This window comes from Nuphar pumila, chromosome 2 (genome assembly GCF_984573655.1).
Source record: "Nuphar pumila chromosome 2, dmNupPumi1.hap1.1, whole genome shotgun sequence".
Lineage (NCBI taxonomy): Eukaryota > Viridiplantae > Streptophyta > Magnoliopsida > Nymphaeales > Nymphaeaceae > Nuphar > Nuphar pumila.
This window is the reverse complement of record NC_143250.1, coordinates 888,774-906,406: the sequence shown is the minus strand read 5'-3', so window position 1 is coordinate 906,406 and position 17,633 is coordinate 888,774. Positions and strand designations below refer to the sequence as shown.

Genomic DNA, 17,633 nt, shown 5'->3' with positions numbered 1-17,633 from the left:
GTTGATCTGGCACAGGAATGAACCAAATCGAACTACAGCTTGTAGGATAAGTCAGCCTGAAGCTTGTGAACCTGTCCTAATCCTAGTGAATCAGACCAGGCTTAGCATCACTTGGCAAGATAATGTCCCAGAGACAGACCATATTAGTCGGTTAGTCCTCTGCTTGTTTGCAGTCCTACTCGAAGCAAGACAAGCTGATCCTCAGCCTATTCAGGTTCTGTTGACAGGCAAAAATTATTAGAGATCCAACAAAAAGGTACTGATTTGAATTGGAATCTGAATCCAGAAAAGTTCCGATCATGTAAGCAATGAAACATATTTCAGATGAATTGCATTGAATTTGTACAGATCAAGCTAGAACATGTTGGCACACAATTGTTTTAAAATTACAATAATGGAATCCATCTAACTTTGCTCTTCGATTTGATCGAACTAATCAAAGTACAATTTATCATGTAAACCTCACATCATTTTCTAAGAAATCCTAATATAGGAACTGAAATACAATGAGCCTTCTGTTGGCAACTGTTAATGGGCTACAGTTACATGGGAAAGGGAACACAGAAAGAAACTAATAAAATTTACATAGCACCAAAAAATCAGAGGCCTATTAAGGTGTAATGGGGCAAATTTTCAGCACCTCTGATAGAAGCAACTTCGCCTGCTGCTATATGTGTTTGCCTAATTCTACTTTCTTCATCAATCGCATTGTGCTGTGAAGTACTGAATCCAATATCCCAGCAACCTGGAATTATATTGACAGCATTAAGGAAAAAGAATAAAAAACCTGCAAAGTTTAACCTAATTTACAATAAAAGAAGAAAAGATAGTTTCATGTTCGATCCTTTATTAAAAATTTTGTCATGCATTATCGCTTCCAATTTTTCATTACTATTGTGGTCACAGATGCTCTCTTATAACAAGCCTTTGTATTGATAATAGAGGTCAGGAGATCTTTTTGTATTCTTGGAAAGCACTCATTAGGAGATGGCCTCTCTCTCTCTCTCTCTCTCTCTCTCTCTCTCTCTCTCTCTCTCTCTCTCTCTCTCTCTCTCTCTCACACACACACACACACACACACACACAAAAACACCAACATCAAGCAAGTGATACAAGACAACTGACCGTGAAAACACCACCGATGATGGCACAAACATTTGTAATGAAGTGAGAAAAGGATTTGGATACTTCTGTCACCAGTACCTAAACCAAAACAAACAGATTACAGGGGTTTTGAAATGTTAAAAGCTGTGCAAGGAAAAGCATAAATAAGCCAACCTGCATAGGAGAGAGCTCAAAGTGGAACTTAGCAACAGGAATGTCCTGACTCTGCACCAAACTGCTGTGTGTAGTATACTCGTACTCCTCGAGCAATTTAAATTCCTGGCTAGCCTTTCTCGATACAACCTCAGTCTTCACTATCTGAAGGTAGTGTTCAATCTGCATAAGCAAAAATACTTGACATATCAAGATTTCACAATCTAATCCCCAAATACTGAGATCTGTACAATGTAGTGATCTACATATGTCCAACTTTTCAAGCTGCTGGAGGTGGACTTTCTAAATCAGCCACTAAAAGCATCCAAGGCAGTACTACTTTTACAAGAAAAAATCACAAACTTAAATACCCAAAAATTCAAGACCATGTTAATTCTAACCAAAGGCAAGTTTTTATTCTGACGCCAATCGATAAAATAACCAGTCAAAGGGATTCATAGACTCACAGTAACATTAGCATTTGCATCTCCTTGTTTGGTTATGTAAGCAGTTCCAGTTAAACGGTCAGAGCTTGCACCAAGATAAGGCATAAGACGCTTCACTTCATTCAGCATTCTTGGGGAAAGTCTCTTTCCAAATGAGAAATAGGAGATCACATGAGACACATTCATCAGAGAAGCATCAAAGGAGTGTGCTCCTGAACGAGCTGATATGACAAGGCTGCCTGGAACCTGCACATCAGAAATGACCATCGAGCTAAGGAAATATTGTACTTAGGAAGTCTAAAGATATGGAAGGAATGATGCATAACGCAAGCCGGAAGTTCTGTCTATATCATGCATTCTGAATCCTTCACAACACTTCTGCCAGTAGCACCACATGTGCACACACATGCAAACATGTGCATACACACGTGTACTAATGAAATTAACAGTTTCAGCAGCCTTTCTGTGATACTGTTCACACAAAAATGCAATAACTTTCTGGTGAAATAGACACCCATCTTATTCCAAGGTTGGATGCATAAAAAGGAAATGTAAAATAATGCCTTGTCCTCAGATACATGTAAATGAGCCAAATGCAAAAAGTTTATGAAGCTATGGATTCAGCAGAGGCAATTAAAAAAGTTAGAAGATGATATAGAAATTATGACTGAAATAAATGTCAGATGGAATAGCAACTTTATTAGCCTGACATGCAGTATATGCAGCTGGGTCTACATGTCAACAAAGAAGAGACTAAGGTAACCCAAACAAAATGATTGCTTGGTAGTGACTCTTGGCTTCCTACTAGTTTCACTTGTCTAGGTCAGCAGCATCAGCCACAGGTTCATGCAGTAGACATGGCCTTCCTGAGAGTAAGTTGCACAAAGTTGCCACTAGACGTGTGTAATGAAATGGATCAAACACAAAGAGATGCCACTTATGGACTTGCAAGAACACACTCAATCAAGAGAAACAATTGATTGATTAAGCCACGCTACCCACACAAAGGTAAAAAAATTATTTTTGTTATTGCATAGAAAATACTCTCTAGGAGAGTAGGCAAAATGGCTTGATGTGTCCCGGTTCATAGCAATGGTAGCATACGATTTTGCCATCATTTTTGTATTCATGATCACTTCTTTTATCGCTTTGACTTCTTCCATAGTCATTGAAATTTCTTTCATTCTCATTTTTCACAAAGGAGGTTTATAACTCCTAGTCTGGTTTCCGGACTTTAACATAGCAAGCACGAATTCTTCATCCTTTGAGGCGGATGGTTTCTTTAACCTATTTTTTTCTATAGTTAACTCTTCAAGAGTTTCAACTATGGTAGGTACACCTCCTCTGTGAAGGAGAGCCGACTTGGTCCCTTCAAATTCGGGTCTAAGCCTATGAACGAATTGGTAGAAATGCTTCGTTCTAATTTGTTTTTCACGGAGTTCTACATCTTGAGAACAATGTCATTTTGGCTCTAGAAGAGCTAATTCATCCCAAAGAAGAGAGAATGCATTGTAATATTCTCTAATATTCATCTCTCCTTGAGTTATAGTTCTTACTTTATTTTGCACATTGCATATGTGAGCAATATCCTTGAGACTACACATATCTTTAAGATATTTTCATGCATCACTAGCGAAATTAAATTTTATTAAGCTAGATCACTTGTGGATGTCCACACTATTGATGAGCCATCCAATTATCTTGGAATGGCCCATCCTCAACTCTTTTCATTTTTTTTCATAATCGAAGACAGATTTAGACATTTCTTGTTCTTGAAAAGTGACTTCCTTTCCATTCTCAATTTTGGTAAGAATGAGTTTAGGCTCTCTTTTGATACCATCAACCAAACCCCATAGACCCTTTTTCCATATTTTGTACTTCACTATGGATGCCCACATCATATAGTTCGTATCATTGAGTCGCACGGAAATAGAGACGATTACTTCTCTTTTATTCTCCATGTTTTACCATAAAGAGATGAGAGAGAGAGAACGGAAGATAATACAAGATTTGTTAAGAAGCTCTTTGATAGAGCGCTTCCCGATGCAACGATCAACAATCCGATGCTCCACCAAGCTCACGATCCTCCTCTTGTTATTATCCGAATGAATAATACTTCAAGAGCACCAAAACTTTGATACCACGTAATGAAATTGATCAAACATAAAGAGACGTCACTTATGGACTTGTAAGAACACACTCAATCAAGAGAAACAATTGAATGATTAAGTCACAACACCTACACAAGGGTCAAAAATATTCTTGTTATTGCATAGAAAATAATCTCTAGGAGAGTTGAAATTACAAGGGCCTTAGAGGCCTATTTAAAATGTAAGGGGCCACAAGGGAGCATCCCAACTGCTAGTTGGGCTTGTGACCGTTGGGAGCAGCTGCCCCATCATTTCACAAAAAGAAAAATAAACAAAGGTACACAAAAAATAAAATAAACAAAAGGTAGTCAGCCCCTAATGGGCTGATGCCTATTACAGCTTAAATGACCGAAATACCCCTGTTGGGTATTTCGGTATATATATATATATATATATATATATATATATATATATATATATATAGCACAAGAAGTGACAGAAACTGGAGCATATGGAGAAGGTAAATACATATTTCATCTGTATAATTCCAATCTTCATTCTTTGAATGTTTCATATCTATCACAGGTCAATAATGCATGACTAGCAGTTGATATTCCGTGTAGTTGAATGACCTTGTATTCAGTTAATAAACAATTTCCTCTCCAATGAATATGATTGTACCTGAAAGAGATGAATGTAATGAATGGCTCATCTCAAAGCCAAAAAGTTGATAAAAGTTCATGAGAGTTAAGATTTTAGACGAAAAGATGGATGAGGTCTTTCTAAGAATGTGGATTCTGTGACAGGAACCGAGCTCATGAAAAAATAAAAGGAAAGACTATTCATAGAGAAGAATATGAACAGGCCAACTCTAAACAATAGGAGAATTAAAGTTGGAGAAGATGATCAAGGCCTTACATATGTGGGAAAAATTTTATATATATATACACGAACAGAACTTATCATTTTTGCTTTTAAAGTAACATTAGAGTTCTAAGTTCTAACTAATGTCGGAAGTATCGTACGATATGATACGTATCGTTACTATGGGCAATAGCGATATGAGTGAATATTGTATCCGTATCATATGTATCGTACAATATGGAGTGTATCGTAGGATACACCTTTTCTACACTTTAAAAGGAGCCGAAACCTGTTTTTTATTTTTTGGGTTTTAAAGACCTCTTGAAAGCCGACTTCCTTATTTGTGTAGAGGCCATTAGAGAGATATCCATGCACCCTAAGAGTCGTAAGAGCGATTTGGGGGCTGATCCGTAAGCAAGGGAGAGGGCTTTGACAGTTAGATCAAGAGTGTATTTCCACCATTTTTTCACTCAAAGAAGTAGATTAAAGTAAAAAAGTCTCTATTATGAGTAAAATTACAAAACTACCTTCCAAAGATGGCATCAAATGATCCGACATGGCAATGGGACACTCAATTAATGAGTGAAAACCGATTGAAAATAGAGTGCAACTATTGCCATAATATTTTTGTTTATTTAATATGAAAATATGAGTCTTGTGACATGTTCTTAATTGCAAGATATTTAATATTTTGCATTGTGTTCGTAAGATAGTTGATGTCTTATGCAGCTCATAGAGACATAAATGCTTCATATCCAAGGTTGGGATCCCTGCCATAGGGCCTACGCTACGTGTTGGCTCCCTCTCTCACTTGATTAGGGTTTTTGAATTAGTGCTTTTCGAAATAGAGTTTGATTGATTAGGGTTTTTTATTAGGGCTTTTGAATTAGGGCTTTCTAAATTAGGGTTTAAAATTAGAGCTTTTTGAATTAGGGTTTAATGTGATTAGGGATTTTTATATTTAAATTTTTTATATCAAAAAATATGATTTCCTATTTTTTCTTTAAATTACATAAATTTTATATTTTTTTGGTATTTGGATCCAATTTGAGATCTATATCTGGGGCTAAAATCCATAATAAACATGTTCAAACACTCGGATTGGTTGTACAATCCAAAAACGAAGTTAACCCATATCTTTTTAGAATTTTTTTCTGATTTTTCATTTTTTTTAGAATTTTAGAAATTTTTTTATTAAAAATTTATGATTTTTTTTACGATACGATATGCTATGTATCTTATTTTGGGCTCGACCAATACGTGTAACAATACGATACTTACAACCTTGGTTCTAACACTGTCTGGTTCTAACATTGACTTTTCAGCAGCATAAAGTTACAACTCTATCCATAGATCCATCTTTTAAATGCACTGCACCTTTTGCCATCTCATTCAAGCACATTTTTCCTTTCCAAATGTAACTTGGATAAATGTTTTATAATTATTTGTAAAATGATTAGGTCAGCTAGCTAATCTCCTTCAAGGTGGCATGAAAAAGCACAGGAAATTGCAGGGACTACTCAATATATTTTCCATAACCAATTTAACAGTTTTGCAAAATGTTTATTGTTGGAATCATTATGGAAAATAAAAAGCCGAAATTATTAATCAATTTCTGCTCTAGCTCTTCACATTCCAGGGAATGGTAACATTACAATGACAACAGAATGACCACTAATAGATAAAGTCTAACTGTACCTTCTTAACACGCACAAAACCCTCTATTCTGCAACCTCCAGCCAATGGTGCAGGCCGCTTTGCAGTCTTTGTGGTATCATTGGACTTATCCTCCAATGCAAGCTTGTGAGATTCCATTGGGATTGGTGCAACTAATGCCTCCATTGCCTGCAAATGACAAATCCAGTAAACCACCTAGAGAAGAGGAATACAGGGCCTATTTGAGAATTTAACTTCTCAGGACACATTCAGCTAGCACCTTGCATCTAAAGCAATACACAAACACTCTAAGGTCGATCCATACCTTTACTAGACTATCTGTGTCACGATCACCGTAATAAGATTCATGATCATGGTGCCCATGATCTTCTCTGTATCAGAAACCATAGCAAGATAAATTAATTATATGTGCACTTCAATATCTACTCATAACTAGAACTTCAAGAAATGTTAAACACAGTGTTGTGAAAAGCATTGAGGCGTAGCGAGGCGCTCCACCAAAATCTGAGGTGAGACGTAAGCCTCAATTTTTTTCTTAAACTTAAAAAAACTATAAAAAATATCTAAAATTATAAATAAATAAAAAATGCTTTATTGATAAAGCAACAACCAACAAAAAATAAAAAATCTCAAATAAATACTGAAAAACTCACTTGTACTAACATAACATGAGGAGCTTGTACACAAGCTATTAACATCAAACAATTCCACACAACTAACGCAGCTTGTACTAACATAACATGAGGAGAAACTCACTTTTTTCTTCACGAAAACTTGCAATACAACTGAAATAATCTATGTCACATGGGTGCGGGTGCGGGTGCGGGTGCGGGTGAGGGTGCGGGTGCGGGTGCGGGTGCGGGGATTCGGCACTTCCAAAAAACCCGGGTGCGGGGGTGCGGCAGGGGAAAAAATGTATATATATATATATATAAGGGGGGTCCGGGGGTTTCCCCTGCAGGTCCAGACCAAAAATGTGATCTTTGGACATGGGATGCCCATAATACGACATGCCAGTCCCAAATCCAACAAAACTAGAGTACGGGTTTGGTGTCAGCGTGCTCAGAAAAATGGATCGGGGCAAGAACTTATGGATAAAATCCAACCCAAACTTGTCACTGCACCATGCCCATTATATTCCCGCGTTCCAAAAAGGTAGCGTCAGATTGCGCCAACACGTCACAAGATGAACGGTGAAGAATGCACAAATGATGGCCCTGCCACCATCCCTCGTCGAACGCGAGACTGTCACGATCCCCACCACGTCGAAAAGATGGATGGTTCTCATTACGCAAGAAAAAGGTGTGGCTCACCCCATCATGAAAAAGCACAGCGCTCAAGCAATTATGACCTTACACTGTCCATCCAGGAATCATGTGTTGCAGCCGTACAAGTCGTTTCACAAGCATTCCCTGTACAGGAACAATGCTCTCCGTGAAAAATTAGCCAATATAAAAGCGCCATCAGAGATAAACTTTCTCTGTCTCTCTCCGGCTCTATCGCTTGTTCGTTCTAGCGAGAGATGGTCGAGAGTCGCGACGAACAAGTAATCTCTCTCTCTCTCTCTCTCCATATATTTGGGACTTCACAAATATGGAAGCAAGAAAATGCTCAATATTTCTCTCTTTGTATATCTTTGTTCGTGCATTTCTAGTGATTTTCTTGTATATTACTTCGATCAACAAATTTATTTGTTTTATTTTTTGAGGTACTTGGTCTGTGCTATCTTTTTTAAATTTTACAGCCCATTTCATAGGGCAATTTTTTTAAATAAAAAAAAATCCAAAAAAATGGACCGAAATGACCCTGGGTGCGGTCAACGCACCCAGGGTCGTGTTGACCGCACCCGGTGCCGCACCTGCACCCTCACCCGCGTCGAGTCGCGTCGACGCGGGTGCGGCACCCTGCTAGCCGAATCCCTGTGACATAGGAAATAATAGATCTAATACATGAATGCAAAGAAAACGATACCACAAATTTCAACCAACATCAACTGTCGAACTTTGGAATGGAAGACAAAGATTGAACTACTTGTCACCGGATCTATTCCAGCCGCAACAAAAGTTTCAAGAGTTTGCAATCTACACATGATTAGGCTCATTGATTTGAATAAACAGAAAAGAGACTCGGAAATCCGATGAGCCATCCATCGGGACAATAAGCAGAAACAATTCCGTCCACAGAACCAACGATTTATAAATGGGAGAAAACAGAAGGAAAAAACAACAGATTCTCAATCAGAAGACCCTTCCAGCTATCCAGAAAATCAAACAAAAAAATGCTTCGTCTGTGAAATTAGCTATGAATAACAGAAATTAGTGAGGACGTAACCATCATAGGCGATATCTAACCACATCCCGCAATACATCAAGCGATAGCGATCACATTATAAAGAAATAGATGAATACTAAGAGTTCTGCATGGACATCAAAGCCAGATCAACAAATCAACAAAAGAAAGAAAAGAAATCACATAATCGACAACAGAAAAGAGAGAATAGAGGGGAAGAAATCGACCTCTGAGATGCAAAAAATCCTAGCCAAGTGATGGGAACACACCCGCCTCTCTCTCTCTCTCTTAAAGGGGTGAGAAAAAAACGAGAATCAAAACATAAAGAGCCCTGACCCTTTATGTTTAAGCCCTAATTGTTGGTCAAATGAGGGTTTTGACCCTCATTTGACCAAATGCATCGAGGCGTATACGCCTCATCTTGAGGCACGCCTCGCCTCGAGGTGTGCGCCTTAAGGCCTATGAGGCGCACGCCTCGGGGCTTTTGAGCTTTACACATGCGCCTCAAGGCATAAAGCCCCTCGCCTTGAGGCGAGGCGTGTTTTTTGCGCCTTGAAGCGCGTTTTTAATAACACTGGTTAAACATTTCTGGTCCCACATTAAAAACTGCTGTTTTTCAATGATGCATTCTATGTCAGCTGAAAACATTAAACAACAGAAAACGTGAAAAAGTGACTCCAAAAGGAAAAGTTATTTCAACAAAACCATAACTTCCATGAATATATATACACATACATACATCTAACCTCATTAAAGTTGATGCAGGGGTAGCCTAGCGCAAATTTGATTTGCTTGATAAGAAAGTTAATAATGTGGCAATTTTCAAATGCCCTCAAACGTTCATAACGGCTGTAAAAGCTGCATGTTAAAAGACAAATCTACCCTTATAAACATAACTAAAGCTCACTTTAACTTCGGCTCTTGGCTTTACTCACTTTTCTCCAACAAAAAAACCATCAACTAGCAGAAACATCACCTTACAATACTAGCCTCATAATTTCAGAGGCAATAATAATTATTCATTGAGAATGTGGGAAGAGTGTTGTGTATGCATTTCTAGGACAGTAATATAGTGTTTTTAATCCTGTAATCAAATACCAATTTAAGGTTAAGGGTGGTAAACAATTAAGGTTATTTGGTTAAAATGACAAAAGTTTGGGGGCCTTTGAAAAGCATAAAAACTATGATGGGCTCATTGGTATCTGGAAATTACCCAAAAATGATATGTTAACCTTATCTGATTATCCAAAAGAAATAAATTAAAGGTGTCTCAGGGCTTTATAAAAATGTAATGCACATGAGAGAGAGTCCATTAGCTTTTATCCTAAAAGGAGTAGGATTTATTTTATATTTTTGTTTCAATTTTCACTATAGATCAGCACCTTTCTTGCAGAAACTCAAATTAACGCTGGTTTACCTAAATCTACTACAAACTTAAACAATTGTTTTATTTCCTAAATTTTAAAAATGCCATCTAATCACCTTCATTCTTTATTTTTCACCCTCCATTGGGACGGATGGTTTGTGTGTGTAAATTACCCAAAAATGTAATGTTAACCTTCTCTGGTTATCCAAAAAAAAAAATTAAAGATATCTCAGTGTTTTATAGGAATGTAATGCCATGAGAGAGAGAGAGAGAGGGAGTCCATTAGCTTTTATCCTAAAAGGAGTAGGATTTCTTTTATATTTTTGTTTCAATTTTTTCACTATAGATCAAAACCTTTCTTGGAGAAATTCAAATTGACACTGCTTTACTAAATCTATCACAAACATAAATAATATTTTTATTTCCTAAATTTTAAAAATGCTAACTAATCACCTTAATTCTTTATTTTACACCCTCCATTGGGATGGACCGTTCATGTGTGTGCTGTGAAAAATCCTTGCATACAATCAAGTTTTCAAATAACTTGATACTTCAAGTGATAGCATTCAAATGCTTTACACCACAAAAGAAAAGAAGTGCAGCACTATTTTTATAAATGTAAGGAGACAAAACTCCTCGCTGTATTACACTGAATACAATGTGCTCATACAGCCCTTATTTATAAGGCTCATTAACTCTAAAAGAGTCGTTGGGCTATTACCAACAGCTCTAATTAGAGACGTTGGGAGTCAACCCAACGACTCTTTATTTCAAACTGTGTACAGCAGTCAGTGGAAGAAATAATACAGAAAAATAAATGAAAAATTACAAAAATAAGAAAAATTTTAAAAAGAAAGAACTACAATCATATTCAAAAACATGAATATGTGTAAAATGATTAAACTACCCCTACAGCTAATACAAGAAAGAAATATATATTTTATATATATATAAGTAGATGGATACATGTACATATATATGAAATATATATATATATATATATATATATGTATATGTATCTTCTTTTATATATAGAAAATACATTGTCTTATAAATTACAATTTAACACCCCCCTACTCAAACTTAGGGCATAATGACCGAAAGTTTGCCAAGAAGGAAGTTGAATCGCGAAGAGCACAACGATTTGGTGAAGAAATCTGTCAGCTGATATTCTGAAGTTACATATGAAAGATCTATAACTCCTTTCATATATGCTTCTCGGACATAGTGGCAGTCCATCTCGATGTGTTTGGTCTGCTTATGAAATGTGTGTTTTTGGCAATATAAATTGCACTCTTGTTATCACAGCATAGCTTGGTGGGCCCATATACATTAATCCTCATATCTTCTAGTAGCTGATGAATTCATACAATTTTCATGGTAGTAGTTGTTATGGCTTGGTATTCAGCTTCGGTAGAGGATAATGATACCTTTTGTTGTTTCTTACATCTCCATGAGATTAGTGAGTCTCCTAAAAACACACAAAAGCCAATGATGGAGTGACGGTTATTTGGATCATCTCCCCAATCAGAGTCAGTATAAGCTATTAAATTTAATTTAGAAGAAGAGGATAAAAATACTCCCTTATTCATAAATTCATTTATGTATCTGATGATTCGCAGAATTACACTCATACGAACGAATGTTGGTGCACGTTGAAATTGACTGGCAGTATGAACTGCATGTGAAATATCTAGTCTAGTAATACTCAAATACATCAAGAAGCCTACAAGTTGTTTGTAGGGAGGGGTCTTTGAGAAGAATTCCATCATCAATTTTTATTTTGGTTTCAACTATAACAGAAGTTTTAACAAATTTTATCATCTAGAATACTTGACCTGTCAAGAATCTCAGAAGCAAGTTTAGTTTGAGATAGAAAGCAACCTCTATGTGAATATGCAACTTCAATTCCCAAAAAGTAGGTCAGAAATCCTAAGTCAGACATTTCAAATTTATCTTTTAAAATAGATTTTATGCGCTTAATTCCTTTAGAATCGCTTCAAGTTATTAGCATATCATCGATATATAAAAGCAATATTACTATTCCTACATTGGATTTTCTGACGAACTAAGTCACAGGGACTCGGCAAAAACAGGTGCCGCACCCGCGTCGATGCGACGCGACGCGGGTGCGCGTGCGGGTGCGGGTGCGGCACTGGGTGCAGTCAACACAACCCTGGGTGCAGTCAATGCACCCAGGGTCATTTTTATCCACTTTCTAGCGTTAAAAAAAAAATCCCCGATGAAAAGGAGGATTAGGGCAAAAAAAAATCCCCTAATCTCTCCTCTCCTCTCCCCCTAATCTCGAGCTCTCTCCTACCGACGCCCCAGCTCCACCTCACAGGCTCTTCCTCTCCTTTCGCAGGTACGTACCATCTCTCGCTCTCTTCTTGTGTCGGCAGGAGAGGGGCCGAGCCCCCCCTGCACCCTCTCGCTCTCTTGTTGGGTCAGCAGGGGAGGGGCCGAGCCCCCCCTCTCGTTCCCTCTGTTTTCAACAGGTGAGGGGCATCTCTGCCACCGCCCTCATCGACCTCGGCCAGCCCCTCAAGATCCCCCTCCACCTTGCCTGCTTCAACTCCTCCGATAACGGCCTCCCCACCGTCTACCTGTCCTACGTCGTCCAGCCTCCCGACACCCTCCTGGCCATCGCTGCCAGGTACAGCACCACCCTCTCTGACCTCATGGCCGTCAATGCCATGGGCTCCCCCGCCATCGTTTCGTTTTCCTCGATTTCTTTCTCGTTTTTCCTGAGAGAGTAGTCCTTTATGTGTATTCTCTCGGTGAAAAATTTGGGGTTTGGATTGAATGTAGCTTGTACTTCTGGGTTTCCGAGATACGCTTCCGATGCCGAATTGATCGTCGCGAATGGGAGCTACGCCATTACTGCTAGCCATTGCGTTCAATGCAGTTGCGAACCTGCCACTATGAAGTAAAAACTCATCCCCTTCCCTCCCCCCTCCTCCTCTTTTCGTATGTTCTTTCTTTGATTGTTTAATATTCAAGCTTTATGCTTAGCTCTTTTATGAATGTGGGGTGCATGTGGTGATTTGCTGGTTATATTATGGGATGTTGAATTTGTTTAGAGTTTTGACAGCTTTGTTTATTTGTTCCATTGAGCTATTTTTGGTAATCGGCTTATAGTAATGTGTTTATTTGTTGCATTGAGAACTATATCTGGCATTCGACTTATAGGATATGTTTATTTGTTCCATTGAGTTATATTTGGTATTCGCTTTATGGGGTCTGTTTATTTGTTCCATTGAAGCTATATTTGGTATTCGGCTTGCAGGATCAACGTGAGCAAAAAATGAGGAAAATAGAGGTGGGAGCATTTACTTATTTGATTGATAATTTGATATTTAGGTTGATATACTGCATGCATGATGAATGATATTATGACAATGTTAACTGTTAAATGTTAAACTGTTAAAATTTCAAAATTATATATATATATATATATTTACATTTTTGCCCCTGCCGCACCCGGGTTTTTTGGAAGTGTCGCATCCCCGCACCCGCACCCGCACCCACACCCGCACCCATGTGACATAGCTGACAAATAAAGCGATGTCAGTAAAAAAAGAGGAGAAACCATTTTTTAACATTACAGAGTTAAATCTATCATATCAAGCCTTGGCAGCTTATTTTAGTCCATAAAGTGCTTTCTGGAGGAGCATTCATAATCACTTTTTCATTAAGATGTTATTTAAAAAGGCATTTTTAATATCCATTTGGTAAATGTTTCATTTTTAATAGAAGCGATAATAATAAGGCAGCTGACAGTAATCATTCGTGCAACAGGGGCAAATGTTTCTTCATAGTCAATCTTGTATTCTGGACTATATCCTCTACTAGACAAGCTTTATATCTTTCTAGAGATCTATCGCTCTTGGTTTTGACCTTAAACACCCATCTACACCCTATGGTTTTCTTACCCTTAAGAAGATCTTGAAATTCCCAGGTCTTCACTTTTCTGAGAGTTTTAAGTTCATTATTTATAACTTTTATCCATTCAATACTTTTTTTGGCTTCTTCAAAGTTTTGGGGTTTTACATACGAGTAAATGGCACTAAGGCAAACTCTATGTTTAGGTATAAATAAATCATAAGAAATGAACCTAAAAGGGACTTTTCTATTTCTCTCAGTTCTTCGTGGATTTTCCTCATTTGAAGAGGTAGTTCCACTAGATTCATTATATTTTTCTATTGCACTTCTAAAATTATTTTTATCTCTATGGGAATATATGATAGGATCTCTAGATGTTTCTTCATTAATATGTTGATAGGTAGATGAGTGTAGTAAAGAGTTATTTTCCTCAACTTCATTTTCACTAGAGTCATTATGTGGGAACTCATTATCAGTAGCATCATCATTTATAGATAATAACTCAAATAAAAAAAATAATCCATATTTTCTTCATGAGGTTCATATTTTTCAAAACCACTAATATTTTTCAGAAAACTCACACTTCTGGACACATATAATTTGTCATTTTTAGTATCATAACAACGAAACCCCTTTTGAGTTTCGGAGTAACCAAGAAAAGCACGTGATAGCTTTTGAGAAAAGCTTGTCATTCTTATGTATAATAACAAAACATTTGCATCCAAAACTTTTTAACCTATTATAATCGGGTTCTTTTGTATACAACATTTCAAAAGACGAAAATGAGAAGGGTTCGAGTAGTTTCAATGATATGTCAATATTTTCTTTTGGCTAATCCATTTTGTTGAGGTGTTTTTGGAGAAGATTTTTTATAGAGAATACCATCACTCTCAAGATATCTTTTGAATTCATTTGATAGGTATTCTCCTTCAGAGTCAGTTCTAAGAATTTTCAAGTCGCCATTAAATTGGTTTTTGATTGTCATATGATATGTTTTGAATATCGTAAAAACCTCATGTTTGTGCTTAAGAAAAAATATCCAACAATATCTAATGTAATCGTCAACAAAAATCACATAATACGAAAACCCCCCTTTTAATAAAACAAGTATCGGTCCCCATACGTCCGAATGGACAATTTCAAATGGTCTTGTTGTAAACATAGATCTTTGATTAAAAGATAAACTTCTCATATTTCCAAGAGTACAATCATTACAAGTGAAATCACTTTTACAAAGATGTTTAACAAAAGGTAAATAAGAAATTTTAACATTATTAGGATGTCCAAGCCTTTTATGTCGTACATTAATATCTTTATGTTGGACAACATTACAAAAAGGGTTTTTTGGAATTTGAAGAAAGTCGACATAGTATAGATCTCCCTTCCTAGAGCATTCCCCAATCAACCTCCCGGACTGACGATCTTGTATCCAGCATTTATCAGATGAGAATTTTATATCACATCCATGGTCCGAGAGTTGAGAGACCGAAAGCAAATTTAAGTTTAATTTGGGTATAAATCTAATTTTGGGGATAAAAAAATATTATTTTTCAAAATTGCCAATTCTTTTGATTTCAAGAGAAGTTTCATCCGCGGTTGAAACAAAGGATGGAGAGGAATTTTTTGAATATTCGAAAAATGAACAAATACTTGAAGACATATGAAAGGAGACACTCAAATCTAAAAGCCAATAAGTCTTACCGGGAGGAGAGAAAGTTGACATGGCGGCTCCAAAAATTGCCTCCTTGAGAAGAGGTTGAAGTGCTTTCACAATTTGATGCAAAGAAAGGGCTCCATTGAAAAAAGATGAACTTTTTTTCCTTTTGGGGTTGGGATATGGTAGCCATGGCTAGTAACTTCTTCCATTTTGGACAAACCGGTTTGATGTGCCCTGGTTCCTTACAAAAGTGGCACACAACTTTGCTATAATCTCTTTTGCCGCCTTGCCCACTATTTTCCCTTGCTCTTTGATTTTGATTTTTGAAGTGGGAAGGTTTGTAAGTTCTCAAATTGTTTCCCGGTCTTGAAACGGCATTAACACCTTCACCTTATTCTTGGTTGGAAGGTGTTATAAGAACACTTGGGTTATTTTTGCTTATACGCATACGAGTCTCTTCCCTACTTAATTTAGTAATTACATCCTCAAGACAAGGGGAAGTAAAGGCAGATAGAAGAGAGGATTGTATTTGTTCAAATTTGGATCTAAGCTCATTTAAAAAGTTGAAAAAGAGATCCTCTTCTAATTGTTTATGCCTAAGCTCAATGGCTTCGCCACTCCATTTGGGATCAAGCATGGCAAGCTCATCCCAAACAGAGGACAACTTCGTGAAATACTCTCTAATAGTCATTTCGCCTTGTTGGAGTGTCAAGGCCCTTTTTTGAAGACAGTACTTGTGGAACAAGTATCTTGAAGTGTACATTTTTTCAAGATATTGCCATGAGAGGCCTTTTTGAATTTTATAATGTTGGCATTGATTCTTGTTTCAACGGATGAGAATATCCATGATAGGATTTTAAAATTTCTCATCTCTCATTCCTCATGTTTCTTACAATAGTCTTCAAGCGCTTTGATTCTCTCTTCACCTTCAAAAATCTTTATTTCTCCTCTTTCTACCAAGGTAATCATTGGTTTCGGTTTCGGTTCCGGTTCCGGTATTGAGCCTTGGAAATATCCCCAAAGCCCTCTACCCTTGATATGGGCTTCCATATTACTGGCTCAAACATGATAATTTGAGCCATTGAGTTTGAAACCCAAGAGAGAAGTGAGTCTTTTTTCACCATTTTGAGAAGAAAAAAATATAGAGTGAAAAGCATCTTACCACAAGCTAGTCTTTAGAGCTTACTTGATGTGGTATGATTCTTTCGATATATATTGCAAGGAGTCTCCAAGTCGAGGATCAAGAGAAATGTAGGTGCACGCCTTTCGAGGCACACGATCTTCTTCAGCAATCACCTTTCTTCTTCAATAATTCCCAGCGGCTCTGATACCATGTTAAAAATCCGTGCAAACAATCAAGTTTTCAAATAACTTGATACTTCAAATGATAGTATAAAATAGCATTCAAATGCTTTCCACCACAAAAGAAAAGAAGTGCAGTAAATGCACTGTTTTTATAAATGTGAGACAAAACTCCTCTCAGTAATACACTGCATACAATGGGCTCACACAACCCTTATTTATAAGGCTCATTAACTCTAAAAGAGTCGTTGGGCTATTCCCAACGGCTCTAATTAGAGCTGTTGGGAGTCAGCCCAACGATTCTTTATTTCAAACTGAAAAATTACAAAAAATAAGAAATTGTACAGAAAAATAAATGAAAAATTACAAAAAAATAAGAAAAATTTAAAAAAGAAAGAATTACAATCATATTCAAAAACATGAATATGCATAAAATGACTAAACTACCCCTACAGCTAATACAAGAAAGAAATATATATTTTATATATATAAGTAGATGGATACATGTACACATATATGAAATATATATGTATATGTATCTTCTTTTATATATAGAAAATACATTGTCTTATGAATTACAATTTAACATGTGCATGTGGGCATGTGTGCATGGGTGTGTAACCGATTCCTGGTCTAGCTAACTCCAGAAGATTCATTAAAATGTCAACCTTGCTAAAAATTTGAGCCATCAGTGTCCACTTAACATGAAAAGAATGCAGTTAACATACAATCATAATAAAAAGACACCTAGGAAACAAGTAGAAATACAGAAGTAACAAACCAGAGATTGTGATTTTATT

General features: G+C 36.9%; 1 protein-coding gene across 4 annotated transcripts in view; it reads right to left on the bottom strand.

Moving 5' to 3' along the window:
* Positions 1-305: 305 nt before the first annotated feature.
* The window catches only part of LOC149844376 (protein disulfide isomerase-like 5-4), a 37,397-nt gene continuing 20,069 nt past the window's right edge, over positions 306-17,633 (bottom strand). For all 4 annotated transcript variants that reach the window (XM_089994345.1, XM_089994350.1, XM_089994356.1 and 1 more), the window contains 6 exons: positions 6,639-6,705; positions 6,356-6,502; positions 1,725-1,949; positions 1,279-1,440; positions 1,126-1,203; positions 306-745 (listed from right to left, as the gene is read on the bottom strand). In XM_089994345.1, the coding sequence (XP_089850471.1) occupies positions 668-745; positions 1,126-1,203; positions 1,279-1,440; positions 1,725-1,949; positions 6,356-6,502; positions 6,639-6,705 (757 nt within the window). In that variant the 3' untranslated portion in view covers positions 306-667. The remainder of the gene's footprint in view (positions 746-1,125; positions 1,204-1,278; positions 1,441-1,724; positions 1,950-6,355; positions 6,503-6,638; positions 6,706-17,633) is intronic.